Consider the following 17,065-nt stretch of genomic DNA (forward strand, 5'->3'; position numbering starts at 1 on the left):
AACCTTTAGAAATTGGTTTTGGGAGTCTTCCCACGCTGGCAGCGACCCTGCCTGGGATCGAACCCGCGGCTTTCTGTCACTGAGCCACGGCCCCACTTTGCCCAACTCCCACCGCCAGCAGCAGTCGAGGGGAGAGCGCGAGGTCCTTTCCGCTGCCCACATTAGCCGTTCCCATGCCCACACGGATGAAGCCTGAGGGGGGAAATTCAGCCCCCCAACACCCGCCGCGTCCCCGCGCCTGCCCGCCTGGCTCTCCCGGAGGAAAGAGCGGTCCCCGCTCGCGCGCTCTGCCCGGACGGACTCGGGCACGAGCCCCCCGCCGAAGGGGCTTCCTGGCGCCAATGGCTCCTTCAGCCCCGTCGAGGGAAAGCGCCTTTCTCCCCGAGGCGCCTCCCGGCCCCCTCAGTTTCTCGCGCGCACCTTTTGGGGCAGGCGCCTCCGAGCGTGCGCGCGCGGCAGTCCAAAACGGGGTTGAGGGGAGCTGGGGGGGGGAGGCCGCCTCGCGACCCCCGCCGCCCGAGCACCCGTCCCCATTGCACAGAGGCGCACGTCCCCATTCCACCCACCCCTCTCGCCAGCGAATGGTCGCTTCCAACCGGGTGGCCATGTTTGCCGCTTATAATCGCGAGCGCAGGCGAAGCCAGAGGCTGCTTTTCATGCGAGCGGGGAGGGCGCTCGGGAGGAGGGGCAGCGGCAGCAGCAGCAGCAGCCGCGTCAGGCGCCGGGGAAGAAGGCGAGCAGCAGCAGCGGCCGGAGCCTCGTCGTCGTCGCCCCCCTCAGCAGCAGCATGGCCGTGGCTGTGGGGAGACCCTCGGTGAGTGAGGAGGAGGGGAGAGGAGCCCTTCCCGCGGGGTGTGTGGAGCTCCCCGGTTGGGCGGGCGTGCAGCCCATGTGCGCAGCGCCCGGGCTCGGATAACGGGGATGGGGAAGAGCGCGCCCGAGCCTCCCTTCCCGGCGGCTGAGGCGGGAGAGCGAGCGAGCGAGGCGGCGGCCGCTTGTTGCTTCCCGGGAACGCGAGCCAGAGAGACCCCGCCTGGGGTCCGCGGCATTCCCCCCGCCTTCCCGCCCGCCCGCCTTTCTTCCATCTCTCTCCTTCCCCATTCATTGCAAAGGGGATCGCCGGAGGTGGGCGCCTGTGGGGCGAGAGGCTGAGGGTGGGTCGGGTTGGCGGGAGACGGGACGCGTTCAGACGTTACGTGCCAGGAGGAGGGCCCGGACCCCGGTTTCTTTTCCCGTGCACCAAGCTTCTAAAAAAAGAGCGGGGGGAGAGAATGAAAGAAAAGAAAGCAGGGAAAGGGGTGTGTTTGTTTGTGTGTGTGGTAGCAAAATATGGAGCTGGTTGTCTTCCTATCTAAAAATAGGGCACACCAGACGAAAATCGGAGGGAGTGGGTAGTGGAGAGGGAAACACGAATAGGCCGCCCTCCCTGGCGATTCTGAAAAGGTGCCCGGGATCAGCGTCAGTCAATGGAAGGAAGGTGTGTGGCTTCAGGCGAAAGAAATAAAGGAGAGGAAACGTGCCTGAGGTTGCGGGTGGGGAAGGAGGCAAAGTTGTCCTCTAGGGTAGAGGCACAGGCTTGTGTTGTGGGGAAGGCATGGGGAGCATAACGGGATGGCCGCCTCCCCAAACCATTGTGAGATTTTGTTAGCTGGCTGAGCATCCAGGTGATATACAGTTGCAACCCCACAACCTCTCGGAAGCGCCGTGTCTAGGCCAGCGCATCATTCATCTAAGACATGCAAGCATGCACCAGCCCTCGCCAACGTGGTGCCCGGCTCCAGATGTCCTGGACAACAACTCCCGTCAGCCCAAGTCAGCACAACTAGGCAAAGACTAGCATATGCAAATTTGTAAGATTGCAATTCTATACATGTCTGCTTGGGAGGAAATCCTCTTTCAGGGGACTTGGTCTGACGTGGCCGTGTAGGGTTTCAGCTCTGCTGTTGATCTCAGGGTCTTGAGTTTGAGCCCCACTTGGGGCAAAATATCCCTTGTGGTCTCTTCCAACTCTACAGTTCTATGATTCTAAGACTCTCTTTGCTTTTCCATGATGCAGAAGGGGGTGGTGTTAGAGCTGTCACTTTGAATCTTTTCATACGAAAGACCAGAAAAAAAATATGGGCCATCCTTCTCCTCCCCCCCCAAGCCTGCCTTTTTCCTTCTCTATCTTTCTGGCTTTTTGTCTTACCTTCTTTTGCATGTTCTCCCCCACCCCCTCTTTCATTGGGGACAACAGCAACACCCCAGAACAAAAGAGAGTGACACATGTGATTCTATGAAGTTGCAAGCCCTGAATTGGAATCTTACCTTTGCCACGGCAAACCTTTTGGCGTGCGGGGTGCAAGAGCATCTGTGGGGCATGCAGAAGGTCGCAGGACCATAGCTCAGTGCATCTGCATGCTGAAGATCCCGGGTTCAACCCCTGGCTGATCCCAAGTAGGGCTGATGAACACCCCTGTTGGAAACCCTACAGAGCTGCTGCCAACTAGTGTACGCAACACTGCGCTAGATGGAACAGTGGCTTGACTCAGTTTAAGGCAGCTTCCTAATGTTTCATCTTCTGTAAGGGGACAGTAGTCGTGATCTACCTTACAGGGTTGTTGTAAGTGTGCAGAACACCTCCAGCACTTTAAAAGTAAAGCCACAAGTGCGTACGTTGCTAGTATTTATATTAGTAGATTGGGGTGTGACTTTCCTTGCAGATCATGACCCAAGAATAGAAAATTAAAGTGCTATAAAGAATGCAGGCTTGCAACACCCGTGTGTGGTTTCCGATTTAGTGCTTTTTAGAGAACTTCGTCTTTTAGTCAACATTGGAAATGGAAAAAAGCTGTAGGTATATAGGGTTGTATATATTGCATCCTGGTGGCCCGTTAACCGCATTTCAAATGGGCTGCGTATAGTAGGATGTCTGTCTTTCAGGACTGCATTCTTGGGAGGTTTTCAAGCATCCTCTGTTCAGGCAGCAGCAATGGTAATGGGAGTACTGGATGGAGATGCCTTAACCCAGCCTTCTCCTTCCTTTCCCAACTCCCCCCACCCCCAGGAGAAAAAAAATCACTTGGGCGAAGAGTTGCAGTATTCTCTGGGATCAGAAGTAGAGCTGTGTGGAAAAGCAATAGAGGCAACTAGAAGTTTGGCATTCGTATAAACTTTAATTTTCTTAACATCCCCTCTGTCTTCTCTCTCTCTCTCTCTCTCTCTCTCTCTCTCTCTCTCTCTCTTTCCCCAAAGAATAGACACAGAAATGATGTTGGCGACTCAGTTTATTTGTTTGACTCTTAATGCCTTCTCAAGCAGTTTCCCACACGCTGAAGCATCCAGCTGCTGCCCCTCCACTGTACAATTCTGTTTTTTGTTAAGGTGGGGAGTTGAGAAATGTCAACTCGAGCGGACGCAGTCGTTTGCCACAAGAAACCTCTGCAAGGCCTGTAGCACCTTAAGGGTTTCTCATACATCCTGTGGCAAAAGCCCGAAGCAGATAAGAGAAGGTGTCAGTTTGTATACACCTATAGGTGTGCATTGGGGTTGTGGCCGAAAGATTTAAACAAATGGAGGCCAGAAAATATTAAGGGACATATCCTTTCAAGGTTGAAGATTCAGGCTTGAGGATCTTCTTAGCCATTAAAAATAGGAAGAATACCCTGGAGAGATGTTGGGATGAAATTAGATCTCTCATCCCTACTTTTTTGGCAGGGTTTCTTTCCTTTTTGATAAACCAGTAACGTCTGAGAAACTTTGTTTCACAGACTTGCCAGGCAGCTTCACATAAAGAGATCCTTACCGAAAGAGAGACACAGAGATCCTTTTTATTATGTCTATAACTTAGGGAGATGTTGGTGAAAGTAAATGCTGGCCATATGAAAGGGCTCTTATACATCTTGAGGAGGTGGGGAGGGGAGGAAGGTGGGGGGAGGGAGGGAGGGAGAAGGGGACTTGATTGACTTTTTCCTGTTCGCTGTTTTTTTTTTTTAAGTGCATGCCAGTAAAACAGATGTTGCGCGTGAGCAAATGACTTCAGTGTGGCTACTTTCAGAATGTGAAAAATGGTGTCTGCATTCAAGATGTGACCTGGCTCCTTTGCTTAGTTTCTGTTACCGTTTTATAATACAATTTGTGGCTCTAGTAGGGTAACAGACTGCATTGTGATTTGGCAATTGTATCATGCCCCGCCCCGCCCCACTTTATTTTTAAAAAAGCACATTGTTCATGTAAATGGTTTTTTTTTTCATTTATCATTTTAAATGAACAAAAATTACACTCTTCCCACCATTTCCTCAGTGCGACTGGTAACAATTATGTTTCAGTTTGGATTTGGATTTGTTGCTTTCTGAAAGGGTCCAGGGCAAAATGGGTCCAGCCACACGGGAGCCCAAATAAAAGATATTATAGTTGATTCAGTGGGCTACAGCATGAGGCAGTGAGATATATGAGCTGAGGGTAGCTTTGTGAAAAAGCCACTCTCCTATGGTGAGTTGAAATAGTCTCCAGGCAATTTTTCTGTAAGATGGAAGAGAATGATGGTGATTTCCCTTTCCTTTCAAGGTAACAAGAGTGACACATATGACTGACATGTATTTGTGGGCAGACGCATTAGTAAAATTTGTGTACTTGTTTGTGAAGCTGGTGTTGTGGACGGCAATGAGAGTTCTAGCACTAAAATTCCAGCTTCTACATCAAACAATGGTTTAAAGAATCTCAACTATCTTCCCCATAATGGCCCAGTTTGCATGTCATGTATAATGACTAGGATTATACCAAGACAGACCATTGGTCCATCTAGTCTAGTATGGTCTACACCAGGGGTAGTCAACCTTTTTATACCTACCGCCCACTAATGCATCTTTCTTGATGGTAAAATTTCCTTACCATCCACCAGTGCTCGATGGAAGGAGGATTCAACTCGTGCTGTAGAACCCCTTACCACCCACCTGGAATCCTGAAACGCCCACTAGTGGGCGGTAGGGACCAGGTTGACAAGCCCTGGTCTACACTGATGGGCAGAGGCTCTTTGCAGGGTTTCAGTCAGGGTCCTTTTCCGGCTCCACCTGGAGATGCCGAAGTCTGAAACTCTTCATTGATGATTACCTTCTCTCTTGAGTTTTTTTCTCCGTGCGTGCGGAATAGAAAGGGGGGTGGATATCCCTGAGCATGTACAGAGTATAATGTCATTAACTCATCCCAGCAAACCATCACATCTCTGGAAATGGGGACTATTCAAAAAGCACGTCAGACTTTTAAAACTCCTTTTAGCGCGCACATACACCCAAGTCGTACTTTGCCTCCTTGCCAACCTGTCCCAAATCCTTTTCTTGCAGCTGCTCTATTCTTCCCATGAAGAAGTGTGACATAGTTAATGGATGGTCTCTAGAGAGCATGGAGTCTTAGGCACAGAGGCCCCCCCTCCCCTTCTTGTTTTAGCATGACAGCAAACTGCATAGCTGTCAACTTTCCCCTTTTCTTGTGAGGAATCCTATTTGGGATAAGGGAATTTCCCTTTAAAAAAGGGAAACGTTGACAGCTAAGCAACTATGGCCTTGCATAGACTCTGGGGGGGGGGGTCCAGTTTCCTATTACCTAACACTTCCTTTCCATATCTTTGCAGGAATCTGCCTATTGTACTACTGCTCTGATGAGCAGGTTAATTGGGTTAATCATTAATAAAACTGTTGGGCATGGAGAGAGAGAGAGGGCACATTTGGCTTGTGTGTAGGATGTGGGGAGAGGAACTGAAAGAAGGATCAGTCTGGCTTGATTTAACAGAACCAAGATAGCATTATTGAGTCACGGAATTTGCCCACTGAGATGTACTGGGGAAATGACACTGCGCTGATTATAAAATAATGCACATAAAGTAACAAGGGCGAACGTTATCGTGCAAACCACTCTGTTTGGTGGTTTGCTCTAGCTACTTTTATGAGTAACATTATCTAAAGTATAAAGTATATCCACATTTGTAACAGAACAGCTACTGTCAGTCTCCAGCCTGCAGCAGGGATCTGTCTATGAAGACAAAAGTCTTCACTATTTTTAATTAAAGCTTTAGTCTTCTACCTTTACAGACCCAAGACCCGCCTTTAATCTTAGCCTGCAACAGGGCGCCCAGTTAATATTTTTGCCATATTGTCTATCTTTCTCCCTCACACCTGCTATCTGCTTCTTTCATTACTGTTCTCCTAATTTTATTTTTCCCCCTCCTTTCCCCCCTCCTAAGCATTCCTTGGCTTCACATTACTGACCTTGAGAGCTTCAACTTAGATGTTATAAACAAGTTTCTAGATCTCATGTATCTGTTAATTTTCTTGGGAATGCGAGTGCAAAAGGTCCGAACAGATTTCTGTCCCCAGAAGGCAAGTGAGGAGTTTCCCATTTTTATTATAGTTCAATTCATCATCATTTGAATAATTTGGAACTGGCATCAGGATCTTGCTTACCACTGCTGTTTATTCAGACTCCGGTTGTTTGTACCTGATTTGCCCGTTGCCAATAGTTCCTCCTTTAAAAGTGTGCCAGTTCCATGCAAGCTGCTAATTATGTAAAAATAGGCTATGCAAAGCAGCTGCTTCAGCAGTGAGGTGCTTTGCAGAAGCATAAGAGTATAAGAAAAGCTCTCACGCATCAGAGGGGAGGCTTCCATCCAATCCCACATGAAATTTAAACATGAAATTTATTATGGTCAGAGACCAGCTTGAGAAATGGAACTACAATCCCAATAGCAAAACAAACATTTAAAACAATATGCAACAAAGGATTTTAAGTTTAAGAGTGTGATAGGCATATAAACACATAAAAACTTTAAAATAGACTACCTTAGAGAAATGACCCAAAGTCGCCCATGGATCTGGGTTTCGGAATTTTCTTAAGCAAACTAGATTGAATCGGGGGATGGTCTGCGCCTACAGATCTATGCACAGAATCTGGTGACAATCCGGGTCTTCTTATGGTCTTTGCCTAACAGGAGAAGATTGAATTTTTGCTTTACCGGGAGGTCAGCAAGCCTCACCAGCAGGGGGTCAATGGTCTCTCTACGTGCCTCATCTAAAAAATATGTGTTCAGGGCTTCCTATATCCTCCAAAGGACAGGCGCAAATTCTCTGGTCATATGGGACTTTCTTAAAGGATCCTTCCAAGACCGGCGAGGGCAGAGCCGAGCTTCTGGCAAATGTAAAAGCCCTTCTTGCATTACTTATGCACACAGGAAGCTGCCTTATACTGAACCAGACCTTTGGCCCATCTGACTTAGTATTGTCTGCACTGACTGGCAGCAGCCCTCCAGGGTTTCAAGCAGGGAGCACCTCCCAGCCCTTCAGCATGCAAGGCATGTGTTCTGCTGCTGAGCTGTATGCATCAGAGTTATACCACCTGTGAACAAAGAACCATAGAATAGGGAGGCACTTCAGATGTCACGTAGTCCAGCCCTCTGCTGAGGAGGGAGACCCTGCTTGCTCTGTTTAGACGTCATTGCCAATTTTCTCCGGTGGCTCTTTCCTAAGACCCCTCTAATCCAGTGGCAGAGAGTCCCAATGGTTGTTGAAAATGGCACTTTTGCTCGTTGTGAACCGACAGCCTTCTTTGGATTGCAGCTGGTTTCCAGTGTTACATGAGAATGTCTGACCGCTTCTCTCTCTCTCTCTCTCTCTCTCTCTCTCTCTCTCTCTCTCTCTTTGTGTGTGTGTGTGCCATTTGTGGAATTGTTTTGTTGTGTATTTGAGTTAACGTATTTATTTTGTACTTATAAACCGCTTAAGAGCCATTAGTAACTCTGTAGGCTTCTGTTGAGTCCACTTAAAAAAGAAATCCACTAAAAAAGCCACAAGTGTTTTTGTCTTTCCCTGTAGATGCCACGAGTCCCATGGTGGCATCATACATGGTCTGATCCTGAGGAGGAATGGGAGGAACTCTCAACAAGTTGGAGCTGGCGACCCTTGGGAAGGCCCAAGTGAGATGGGGGAAGTTGGTGGGATCCAGGAGGTATCAGAGTCCAGTGGCGTAGCGTGGGTTGTCAGCACCCGGGGCAAGGCAAGTAATTTGCGCCCCCTAACCCGTGGATTTTAGCAGGGGGCAGAGAGCTGCGAGTGCGAGCGTGCCCCTCCCCAGATGTTGCGCCCGGTGCGGCCAGCCCCTCCTGCACCCCCCACGCTACGCCACTGTCAGAGTCCAGGGAAGGGGCTGAGAGCATGGAGGATGGACTACAGGAGGTCTTTGGTCTGCTTTGGATTTCACCATGCTGAATGTCAATGGGGGTTATGGGAAGAAATAGTTTCTGCCCAAGCATCCCTCTCCCATGGCAGCATCAAAACAAACTTATGGGGTAGGTGAGGCTGAGACAGAGCCTAAGGTTCTTCAGTGACCACTCTGGCTGAGTAAGGATTTGAACCTGGGTTTATCTTGGGTAAGAGTCCTCCATTATAATACTCTGCCTTTTTGTAGTTAAAAGGCACAGAAAGAGTCGGCAGCCCTATTCGTGGCAAATTAGCAGTGACAACAGTGTTGGTTCCATGCAGAGAAGGTCCTGATTTTAGTACAGTCATACATCAGCTGCATCAGGTTATGTTTTTTCGGGTTATGGACTGCTGAAACCTGGAAGTACCAGAACAGGTTACTTCCGGATTTCAGCGGCCGCGCATGTGCAGAAGAGCTAAATCGCAGCCCGCGCATGCGCAGACGTGGGTTGCAAATGCTGCGGGTTGTGAATGTGCATCCTGCATGGATCATGTTCACAACCCGAGCGTCCACTGTAGAGTCTCCATTGCCCTTGCTCAGAGCAATTCCACGGGCTGGTTCAGACGTGCATTACTTGGTGGCTTAGTGACTGACTTGGAAAGCTTTCGATGTGACCTGAAGTTCTGCCTTTTGAGGGCATGTTCATACATGCTAGCATTGCTGGATGGACATGCCTACGTGAACCAGTGATATAGGTGCACCCAGATAACCATATTCCCAAGAGCCTTGAGTTCAGTGCTTGTAAGAGGAAATGTCAATGTAGGAATCAAAACTGCACCACCTTTTAGGGAGTGGTGGTCTTGTGGACTCATTCTGAAACCACTGCCTTGCAGATTTTGCAGTCTGATTTTGCTCCCAGAATAGTTGCTCATGCTGGTCTTAGGTGAATTGGTGCAGGATGAGGGGAAGGTGACTGACAGCCTTCTGTCCCCTCTCCCCCAAAGACTAGGAAGCATTGCCATAAGTAAGGAATGCCCTGTGTCATAATCACAAACAGTGAGTATTGCCTTAAGAAACAAAGGGGGGGGCAGAGTTGAAAACTGTTGAACAGCTGCCCTCATGCCCTCCTCATTTGCTTCCCAAAATCATCTGGATGCTAAGGAAAACTGGGGATTTCTATTCTGACAGGTCTTCGTTCTTCATAGTACATCTTCACTAGCACTTTTCAGTAGGGCTGCAAATTGGTGAAATAAATGTTAGTTGACGAAAACTAGCTTAAACATTTATTTTTTTAATTCACATAGTGGTGAAAACAATGGTTTTGAAGCAAGAAGCTTACATGTTGTTGTCTTTAGGTGATGCACACGTGTGTTGTAGTGGTTGAAAGTTATTTTCAGTTCTCCATCAAACCTTGCAGCCTGGCTTTTTTAGATGGAGAATTTTAGTTGGTTCCTGAGTACACAAGTTGCTGCTTCTCCTTCTATCAGACGATATCTTTTTGTGTGGCTATTACCAAAGAGCACAGATTGGGAATATGATATGCTTTGTTCTTACATGCAAAAAAGAAAGGGGGGGGGGAAGACTCTTGCTCTGTAGCAGCTTTCTCCCAATATACACCGGACTTGCAATGTGTGCTGCCCTTTTAGAATAAAATGGCTGGTATCTGGTTTCTAGCAAGCCTGTGGCTTTGCTGATTTCTTTCAGTTGCTAACCCCAGAGAAGCTGTGTGAGTGTCAAGGAGCGTGGGAAGTTCTTGAACATCTTCCTTAGCACAAGCTGGGGGAAATGCCAGAAAGCCTGAATTACTAAGACCCTTTAAATGCTGAGAGTTTCTGAGCTGCTTGGCTCTTCGCAAACAAGCATACTTTTAATTTCAACAGCAATTTAGTCTCTTCCCTGGTTTGTGAACCTTTTCTTCTCCAGAGCAAGATTTTCCTGGCTCAGTGCCTGCACCTGAAGGAATGTGGTGGGTTTTGTTTTCCTGTTTTGTTTTGTTTTTCTTTGCCTCATTCACTGCAATTTCTTTTCCTTTCCTTTTTAGAAGTTGCAGGTTCAGGAGGGTCTCTTTCAGAAGTGGGTAGGCAAAGAACACACAGTCTGAGGACTGCAGGGAACCTGGAACCCTACACTGCCTCTTGTGAATCTGCAAATAATTTGGTAGTACTAGATGATGATGATGATGATGATGATTAGGAATGCTGCTGTTAGCTTTTACTGTTGGGCCAGGCCCTGGGCTCCAATAATTGAGCTCTCGCGCCTCTGACCTACAGAGGCCAGTGGTTCTCAAAGGGTGTGGCAGGAGAAGATGACAAATGTGGCAGGAAGATTCAAGGATAACCAAACGTTTAAACATTTCAGAGCAGTATAGTATAGCATAGTATCGAAATATATACAGCCAGAAAAACAATATCTTCGCCTCTCTTCAAGAACACTGGCTGCAGTTCTGCGCCACATATTGTTTTCAACCGGGATTTTCAATTCTGAGAAATAAGAAAGATCAGAAAAGAGAACGTCTTGTGAGGAAATGAGAATTTGTTTGTCTCAAATCAGACCTAATATAATTGAGATTACCCAGCAAAAGCAAGCTCACACCTCTCATTGAGTTTGTAGGCATACTTAAGGTGCATATGTAACCTTATGATCCCCATGATCATACTATAAAGTACCGTATTTTTTGCTCTATAAGACTCACTTTTCCCGTCCTAAAAAGGAAGGGGAAATGTGTGTGCGTCTTATGGAGCGAATGCAGGCTGTGCAGCTATCACAGAAGCCAGAACAGCAAGAGGGATTGCTGCTTTCACTGCGTAGCGATCCCTCTTGCTGTTCTGGCTTCTGAGATTCAGAATATTTTTTTTCTTGTTTTCCTCCTCCAAAAACTAGATGCATCTTGTGGTCTGGTGCGTCTTATAAAGCGAAAAATATGGTAGTTGTTTTCCGTGTTATGAATCAGGCACTGCTAGGAGTTCTTTCCTTTTGTTTTCCAATGTATTTCTTGTCAATAAAAAAATCGGTTTGGTGCAAGCAACTTTTTATTCTGAAACTGTGGCTCAGAGAAAAAAGTTTGAAGGCCACTGCCTTAGGCTTTCATATAGAGATTGAGTTGATCCTTATCCTTCAACCCACTGAAAGCTCTGCCCAACACATTTTACTAAACTCTTAGAATTTCTCCTAGCTGGTTTCTTTTTCCTCTGCTCTCTCCTAACATGCTTTAATTTTTTTAAAAAAAGCAGACATTTTGGGGACTTCATTTGCTGCACTGTGATTGTGGCAGGCCCCCTTTCACATCATTCTGGCCATTGTGGCTTGAGCTGCCTAGCGGGCTATGGGTTTAAACAATGACAGGGAAGAAGGGAAAATGAATGAAGCAGGAGTGCCTGCACATATTGGCTTGGCTGCTAACTAGCTAGCCATTCTTTGTGATTGCTGCAGGTCCACACCTCGCCTCTTGGGCCCTGTGGCATGTGCAGAGAGCTAGGTGGGATGGAGGGGCATTTTTTTGTCTGGCCTCGCAGAGCGCTTTTGCAGGCAGCGCAGTGGGTGTCTTGGCTTCTCTCACCTCCTGCAAACAAGCACCCAAGAGGAAGGGCGAGAAGCTAGGCTACTTCGCTCTCCCGAGTTCTGCAGACTTGGGGTGCTGTGGCTGTGCGCTCTCCTTTGCCTTCTCTTTCCCTTCCCATGAGTCCAGTGCAGGGCATGAACGCTCAGAAGAGAAGGGATCTTCTATTTATTTCCTCATTTATAAACATTCTCCTTACAGCCCTCTCCTAAACTTGTCAGTGAAGCGTACACCAATGTGTATTCAATAAAACAAGGCCCCATTAAAAACAACAACACACTATAAAACCATCATTAAAATGACTGGATAATCAAGAAAGTTTTGAACAGCCGCATCGGTCTGCCAGCACAAAAACGGGTCCTGGAAGTTGGAAGCGAGAAGGATGTCATGCTGAATCTCTGCTGGAAGAGTGTTCTGCAGCCTGGGACCAGCAGCACTAAATGCCTGACATCTAGCTGTAATATGGTGTGCAACTCACAGGGCTTCTCCGGATCTTTGTCTCCTGGGCAAGGCTGAACCAAGACATTTTGCTGCCTGAGGCAATGAACAAGATGCATCCTTACCCCCTATTCCATGCACAAGGCACCAACTAAACTGGCAATAGACTCTCACTTTGATACTAGCAACAGGATAGCACACATGGCAGAGGCAGCAGCCTTGTTTAGGGGGTCCAGGACAATTCGTGTGGCATACACAGCGATATCCACCAACAGAGGGCAAATGGCTTGGGGCTGAGGAGGATTAGTCAGGGGGCTGTTGCCACTGTCTTCCAGCATTCCACCACCTGAGGCAGTCACCTCACTCTGCCCCATGGTAGGGCCAGCCCCAGTCCTGGGTATGTGACATGAGGCACTCGCCAGCGGTACATGGATATTGGCCAGTGATGAGATTTATAGACTCCTGATCAGATTGCTTGGAAACTTCCCGCCAACTTCTGGTCTGCACACCATGGTCAAAATTCAAAGTTCAAAATTCAGCTGCTGGAAAAAGTGGGGCAGTGATTACTATTGCTGTTCCACTTGGAACACCCAGTGTATTGCCATGGAGTTCCCAGCAGTTGGAGTTATTACAGGGAGACACTATCTGCAAATCCAAATGGATGATGGGATGATTCTGTTTCTGATTCTGTTTTGACCAGCACTCGAGAGTAAACTTGGGAAGCTGCCTCATTCAGAACACTGAGCCATCTAACTGTGCTGTCTGCACTGACTGGCAGCAGCATCTCTCCAGGATTTTAGGCGGGCCTGGAGATACCAGGAGTTGAACCTGGAACTTTATGCATGCAGAGCAGATGCTGAGCATGAGTTTGCTGTGATGGTGCCAGAACACCCCACTGAACTTACCAGTATAATTGTTTTGTATGTGCCAACCACTAACTCCTCATCCTGCTTTCTGCGCTCATGTCCCTTGCTTGCTTAGGGCTGGTGAGAAGGGAAAAGCACCAGGGAGTTCAGCTGGGAGTGGATCCAAACCATTGACCTTTCGCTAAAGCAGTTACTGCAATCTTTCAACTGGGCGGAAGTTGTTTGGTCCTGAGATTTGCTGCGTCTGGTGAACTTGTTTTTAAAAATGAAATAAACCCAAGAGGTTCAGGCCACGATCCCAAAACTGCTGCTGCACCATCTTAAATTACATTCATGTAGTAGAATGCATTATTTAGCAGAATATTTAGGCAGATGTCTTGATTTCTTTTCTGTAGGTTTTCATATTCTGGGACTAGCTGCATGCAAACTTTTATTAATCAAACTTATGGAACTGTTTGCCACAGGAATTTGTGAGGGCCAGCAACCCAGTTGTCTTAAAATGTGGGTTAGAGGGGAATTCTGTTCAGGAGCTGTCAGCTAGGCTGGGTGGGACCTCTGTGTTCAAAGACTGGACGTAGCAGAGGCTGGGGAAAAAGCCAGAGACTTGTCTCCACCGTGCCTGGCTCATAACCTTCCTAGAGGCCTCTGGCTGGCCACTGTGAAGCCTTGGACTGGAGACAGAAATTTGTTCCCGTCCAGTATGGCAATTGCAATGTTTGATTTGATGGAAGAGTTCACTTCAGTTTGCTTTAAAAAAGAAAGAAAGAAAGCTTTTCTCAAGAACTGGAGGGTGAAGATTTAAGAGCTGTGTTTCCCCATTTGGTATCATCCATATGTTGTTGTCATACAAGTTCCACCACCTTGGACCATTGGCTGTGCTGCCTGGGACTGATGGGAGCTGGAGTCCAAACAAATCGGGAGGACACCATGTTTGGGAAGAAAGCTTTATTAGGCAGATCACTGACAGAAGGAACGGGGGTTGTTCTGGACTGAAGAACCTGACTCAGATGCCTCCTGGTTTCAAAGTGTTTAGAGAACTGCTCATGCTCCCAATATTATTATTACTTACTCTAGTGAGAGGAGGCCGTATTTCAAGGATACTTATTGCAGTGCCTTCCAGAGGTTATGGATCAGAACTCCCATTAGACTTAGCCAGCATGGCCAATGGTCAGGGATGATGGGAGCTGTAGTTCAGCAACATCTGAACTAGTGGAACTGTCTACCTTGGAAGGTGGTGAACTCTCCTTCCTTGGAGGTTTTTAAGCAGAGGTTGGACTCTGTCATGGATGCTTTAGCTGAGATTCCTGCATTGCAGGGGGTTGGACTAGATGACCATTGGGTCCCTTCCAACTCTACACTTCTATGATTCTATGGTTCTAAGATGCCATGTTGCCCTCTCACTGGTCCAGTGGGCTTTGTGGTTGTTATATTGAAGAATTGATGCTTTTGAATTATGGTGCTGGAGGAGACTCTTGAGCAACCTTTTTCAGCCATGGGCCGGTCCACCATCCCTCAGACCATGTGGTGGGCCGGACTATATTTTTTTGGGGGGGGAATTGAACGAATTTCTAAGCCCCACAAATAACCCAGAGATGCATTTTAAATGGACACATTCTACTCATACAAAAAACATGCTGATTCCTGGACTGTCCGCAGGCCGGATTGAGAAGGCAATTGGGATGGATCCATCCCCCGGGCCTTCGTTTACCTACCCCTGCTCTTGAGAGTCCCATGGACTGCAAGAAGATCAAACCTATCCATTCTGAAGGAAGTCAGCCCTGAGTGCTCACTGGAAGGACAGATCCTGAAGCTAAGGCTCCAATACTTTGGCCACCTCATGAGAAGAGAAGACTCCCTGGAAAAGACCCTGATGCTGGGAAAGATGGAGGGCACAAGGAGAAGGGGACGACAGAGGACAAGATGGTTGGACAGTGTTCTTGAAGCTACCAACATGAGGCAGTGGAAGATAGGAGTGCCTGGTGTGCTCTGGTCCATGGGGTCACGAAGAGTTGGACATGACTAAACGACAACAAAATACCTTCTTTGAATCATTGAATCATAGAAGAGTTGGAAGTATCTGAGGACGCAACAAAGCGAACTGGACTCCCTGGCAGGTTTTGAATAAACATTCACAAACCTTTTATTGATAATAATCAGCTAAATAGTTTGAGGATCTATACAGCTTTGTAACATGCAGAAAACAGCATTCTTAGAGAAACCAAAGACTGGAACTGAGGGGGGTGGGGGGATGGGAGGTTTGTGGGGGGGAGGGAGGAAAAATGGGGGGAACAAGGATGATATGTTTTTGGATAATATGTCTTGTTATAATTTTGAATATTTTTTTTTTTTTAAAAAGGAAGAGACCATGAGGGTCATTTAGTCCCAACCCCCAGGCAATGCTAGAATAATTCACCCAACCTGGGGCTTGAACCCATGACCATGAGATTAAGAGTCTCCTGCTCTACTGACTGAGCTTCACTGGATGCCTGCAAGTTTTAGTGTTCTGAGAGAGGGAGAAGAAGTTTTCTCTGTCCACTTTATCCATGCCATGTGTAATTTTATATAATTTTATTACCTCGCCTTTTCTCTAAAGTAAAAAGTCTCAAATGCTGCAGCCTTTGCTCCATCCCCTTGGTCACTTTGGTTGCCCTTTTCTGAACCTTCTCCAACTCTACAGTTTTGGAGGTTAGGCAACCAGAACTCTACAAAGTATTCACTTAGAGCAGGCATGGCCAAACTTGGTCATCCAGATGTTTTTGGGACTACAACTCCCATCACCCCTAGCTAACAGGACCAGTGGTCAGGGATGATGGGAATTGTAGTCCCAAAACATCTGGATGGCCAAGTTTGGCCATGCCTGACTTAGAGCACTGGGCGTCTCTCTACACTGGAGCCCAATGTTCCTCCCAACTTAGGGTTGCCAGTGCATATTTGTCCCGCTTCCCCCAATTGAGAATTGGGGTTTTATTTTCAGAATGTGTTAGAATTACACACCTTCAGAAGAGCTCAGCCCACTGCATTTCTATTGTGAGTCTCTTGTGAGTCACAGGTCCTCCAAGGACTGGGAGTTCTGCCTTGGAAGCCATGGAATCATCCCTTGAATCATTGCTGGAATAGCTCAGTCGGTAGAGCATGGGTCTGAGCCCCTCACGTTGGGCAAAAAGATTCCTGCATGACCCTGGTGGGTCGTTCCAACTCTACGATTCTGCGAGTCTACAATTTTAAGGCAGAAATGCCTACTTAACCCCAGCAGAGGCTGAATGAAAGACCAGAACAGGCACTCATGCACAGATGCTGCAAATAGCTTTCTTTTGCCACGCCCCCCCCCCTATATATTCAGCTCTTGGGGACTTTTGAAATACCTTTATTTCTTGTGGCATAGTAACAGTTCTTTCACCCTGGCCCACAATTTGGGCATTGCTGCTGTAGAGGAACTGAACTCCTGGAGGTTCCCAGCACCCTCCCTGCTCTCTCTCTATAAATATGGGCTACTGTGGTCACACCGCATCCCCTCTCTTGCTGCAAAGCGTTGTTATTGCAGCAGAAACAATAGTGTGAGTTTTGAAGCCGGGGTGTGTGTGTGGACGGACGTTGTTCATTCTTGAGCAATGAGCAAACCACATCCTGTGCTGATCTGCAGTGGTCAGTTGCTCTAACCTAGAGATTTCCTTGCTTTGCCTCCTTTACACCAAAAAAAAAAAAAAAAAGGTTGGGGCGTGTCTCCAAGGGCAACTCACTGATAGCAAAAGGAAAGACGAGACTGCTTTAGGCACCTAACAAGCTTCCTCATACTGAGTCAGGCCAATGACACATCCAGCTCAGTATTGTGTATGTCCCACGTCTCAAACTTGGATCCCCAGCTGTTGTTGGACGACTTCTTCTTTGGTGATCACTCGTAGCCGAGTAAGATTGTCTTCCATAAACACGGTTTTAACAATGAGTCCGAGAGTGACTGTGGAGGCCAATTCTGGATCCCCACGTCCTTCCACAGTGGGGACATTGGTTTCCAGGCAGGAGTTGATCACAGTGTGGATTTGACAAG

General features: G+C 47.5%; 1 protein-coding gene across 11 annotated transcripts in view; it reads left to right on the forward strand.

The window, feature by feature from the left end:
• The first annotated feature begins 447 nt into the window (after window positions 1-447).
• Window positions 448-17,065, forward strand: part of SEPTIN11 (septin 11) — a 110,284-nt gene continuing 93,666 nt past the window's right edge. For 5 of the 11 annotated variants that reach the window (XR_014515564.1, XM_083458862.1, XM_083458863.1 and 2 more), the window contains exon 1: window positions 567-814. Coding sequence is in view for 8 of the 11 variants with exons in the window: in XM_083458862.1 (XP_083314988.1) it covers window positions 788-814 (27 nt within the window). In the remaining 3 variants the exon portion in view is untranslated. Of the gene's footprint in view, window positions 815-17,065 lie in introns of all 11 variants that reach the window. The other 6 variants (XR_014515565.1, XM_083458866.1, XM_083458865.1 and 3 more) reach the window with 3 other exon arrangements.

This window comes from Podarcis liolepis (assembly GCF_965112155.1).
Source record: "Podarcis liolepis genome assembly, chromosome: 9".
Lineage (NCBI taxonomy): Eukaryota > Metazoa > Chordata > Lepidosauria > Squamata > Lacertidae > Podarcis > Podarcis liolepis.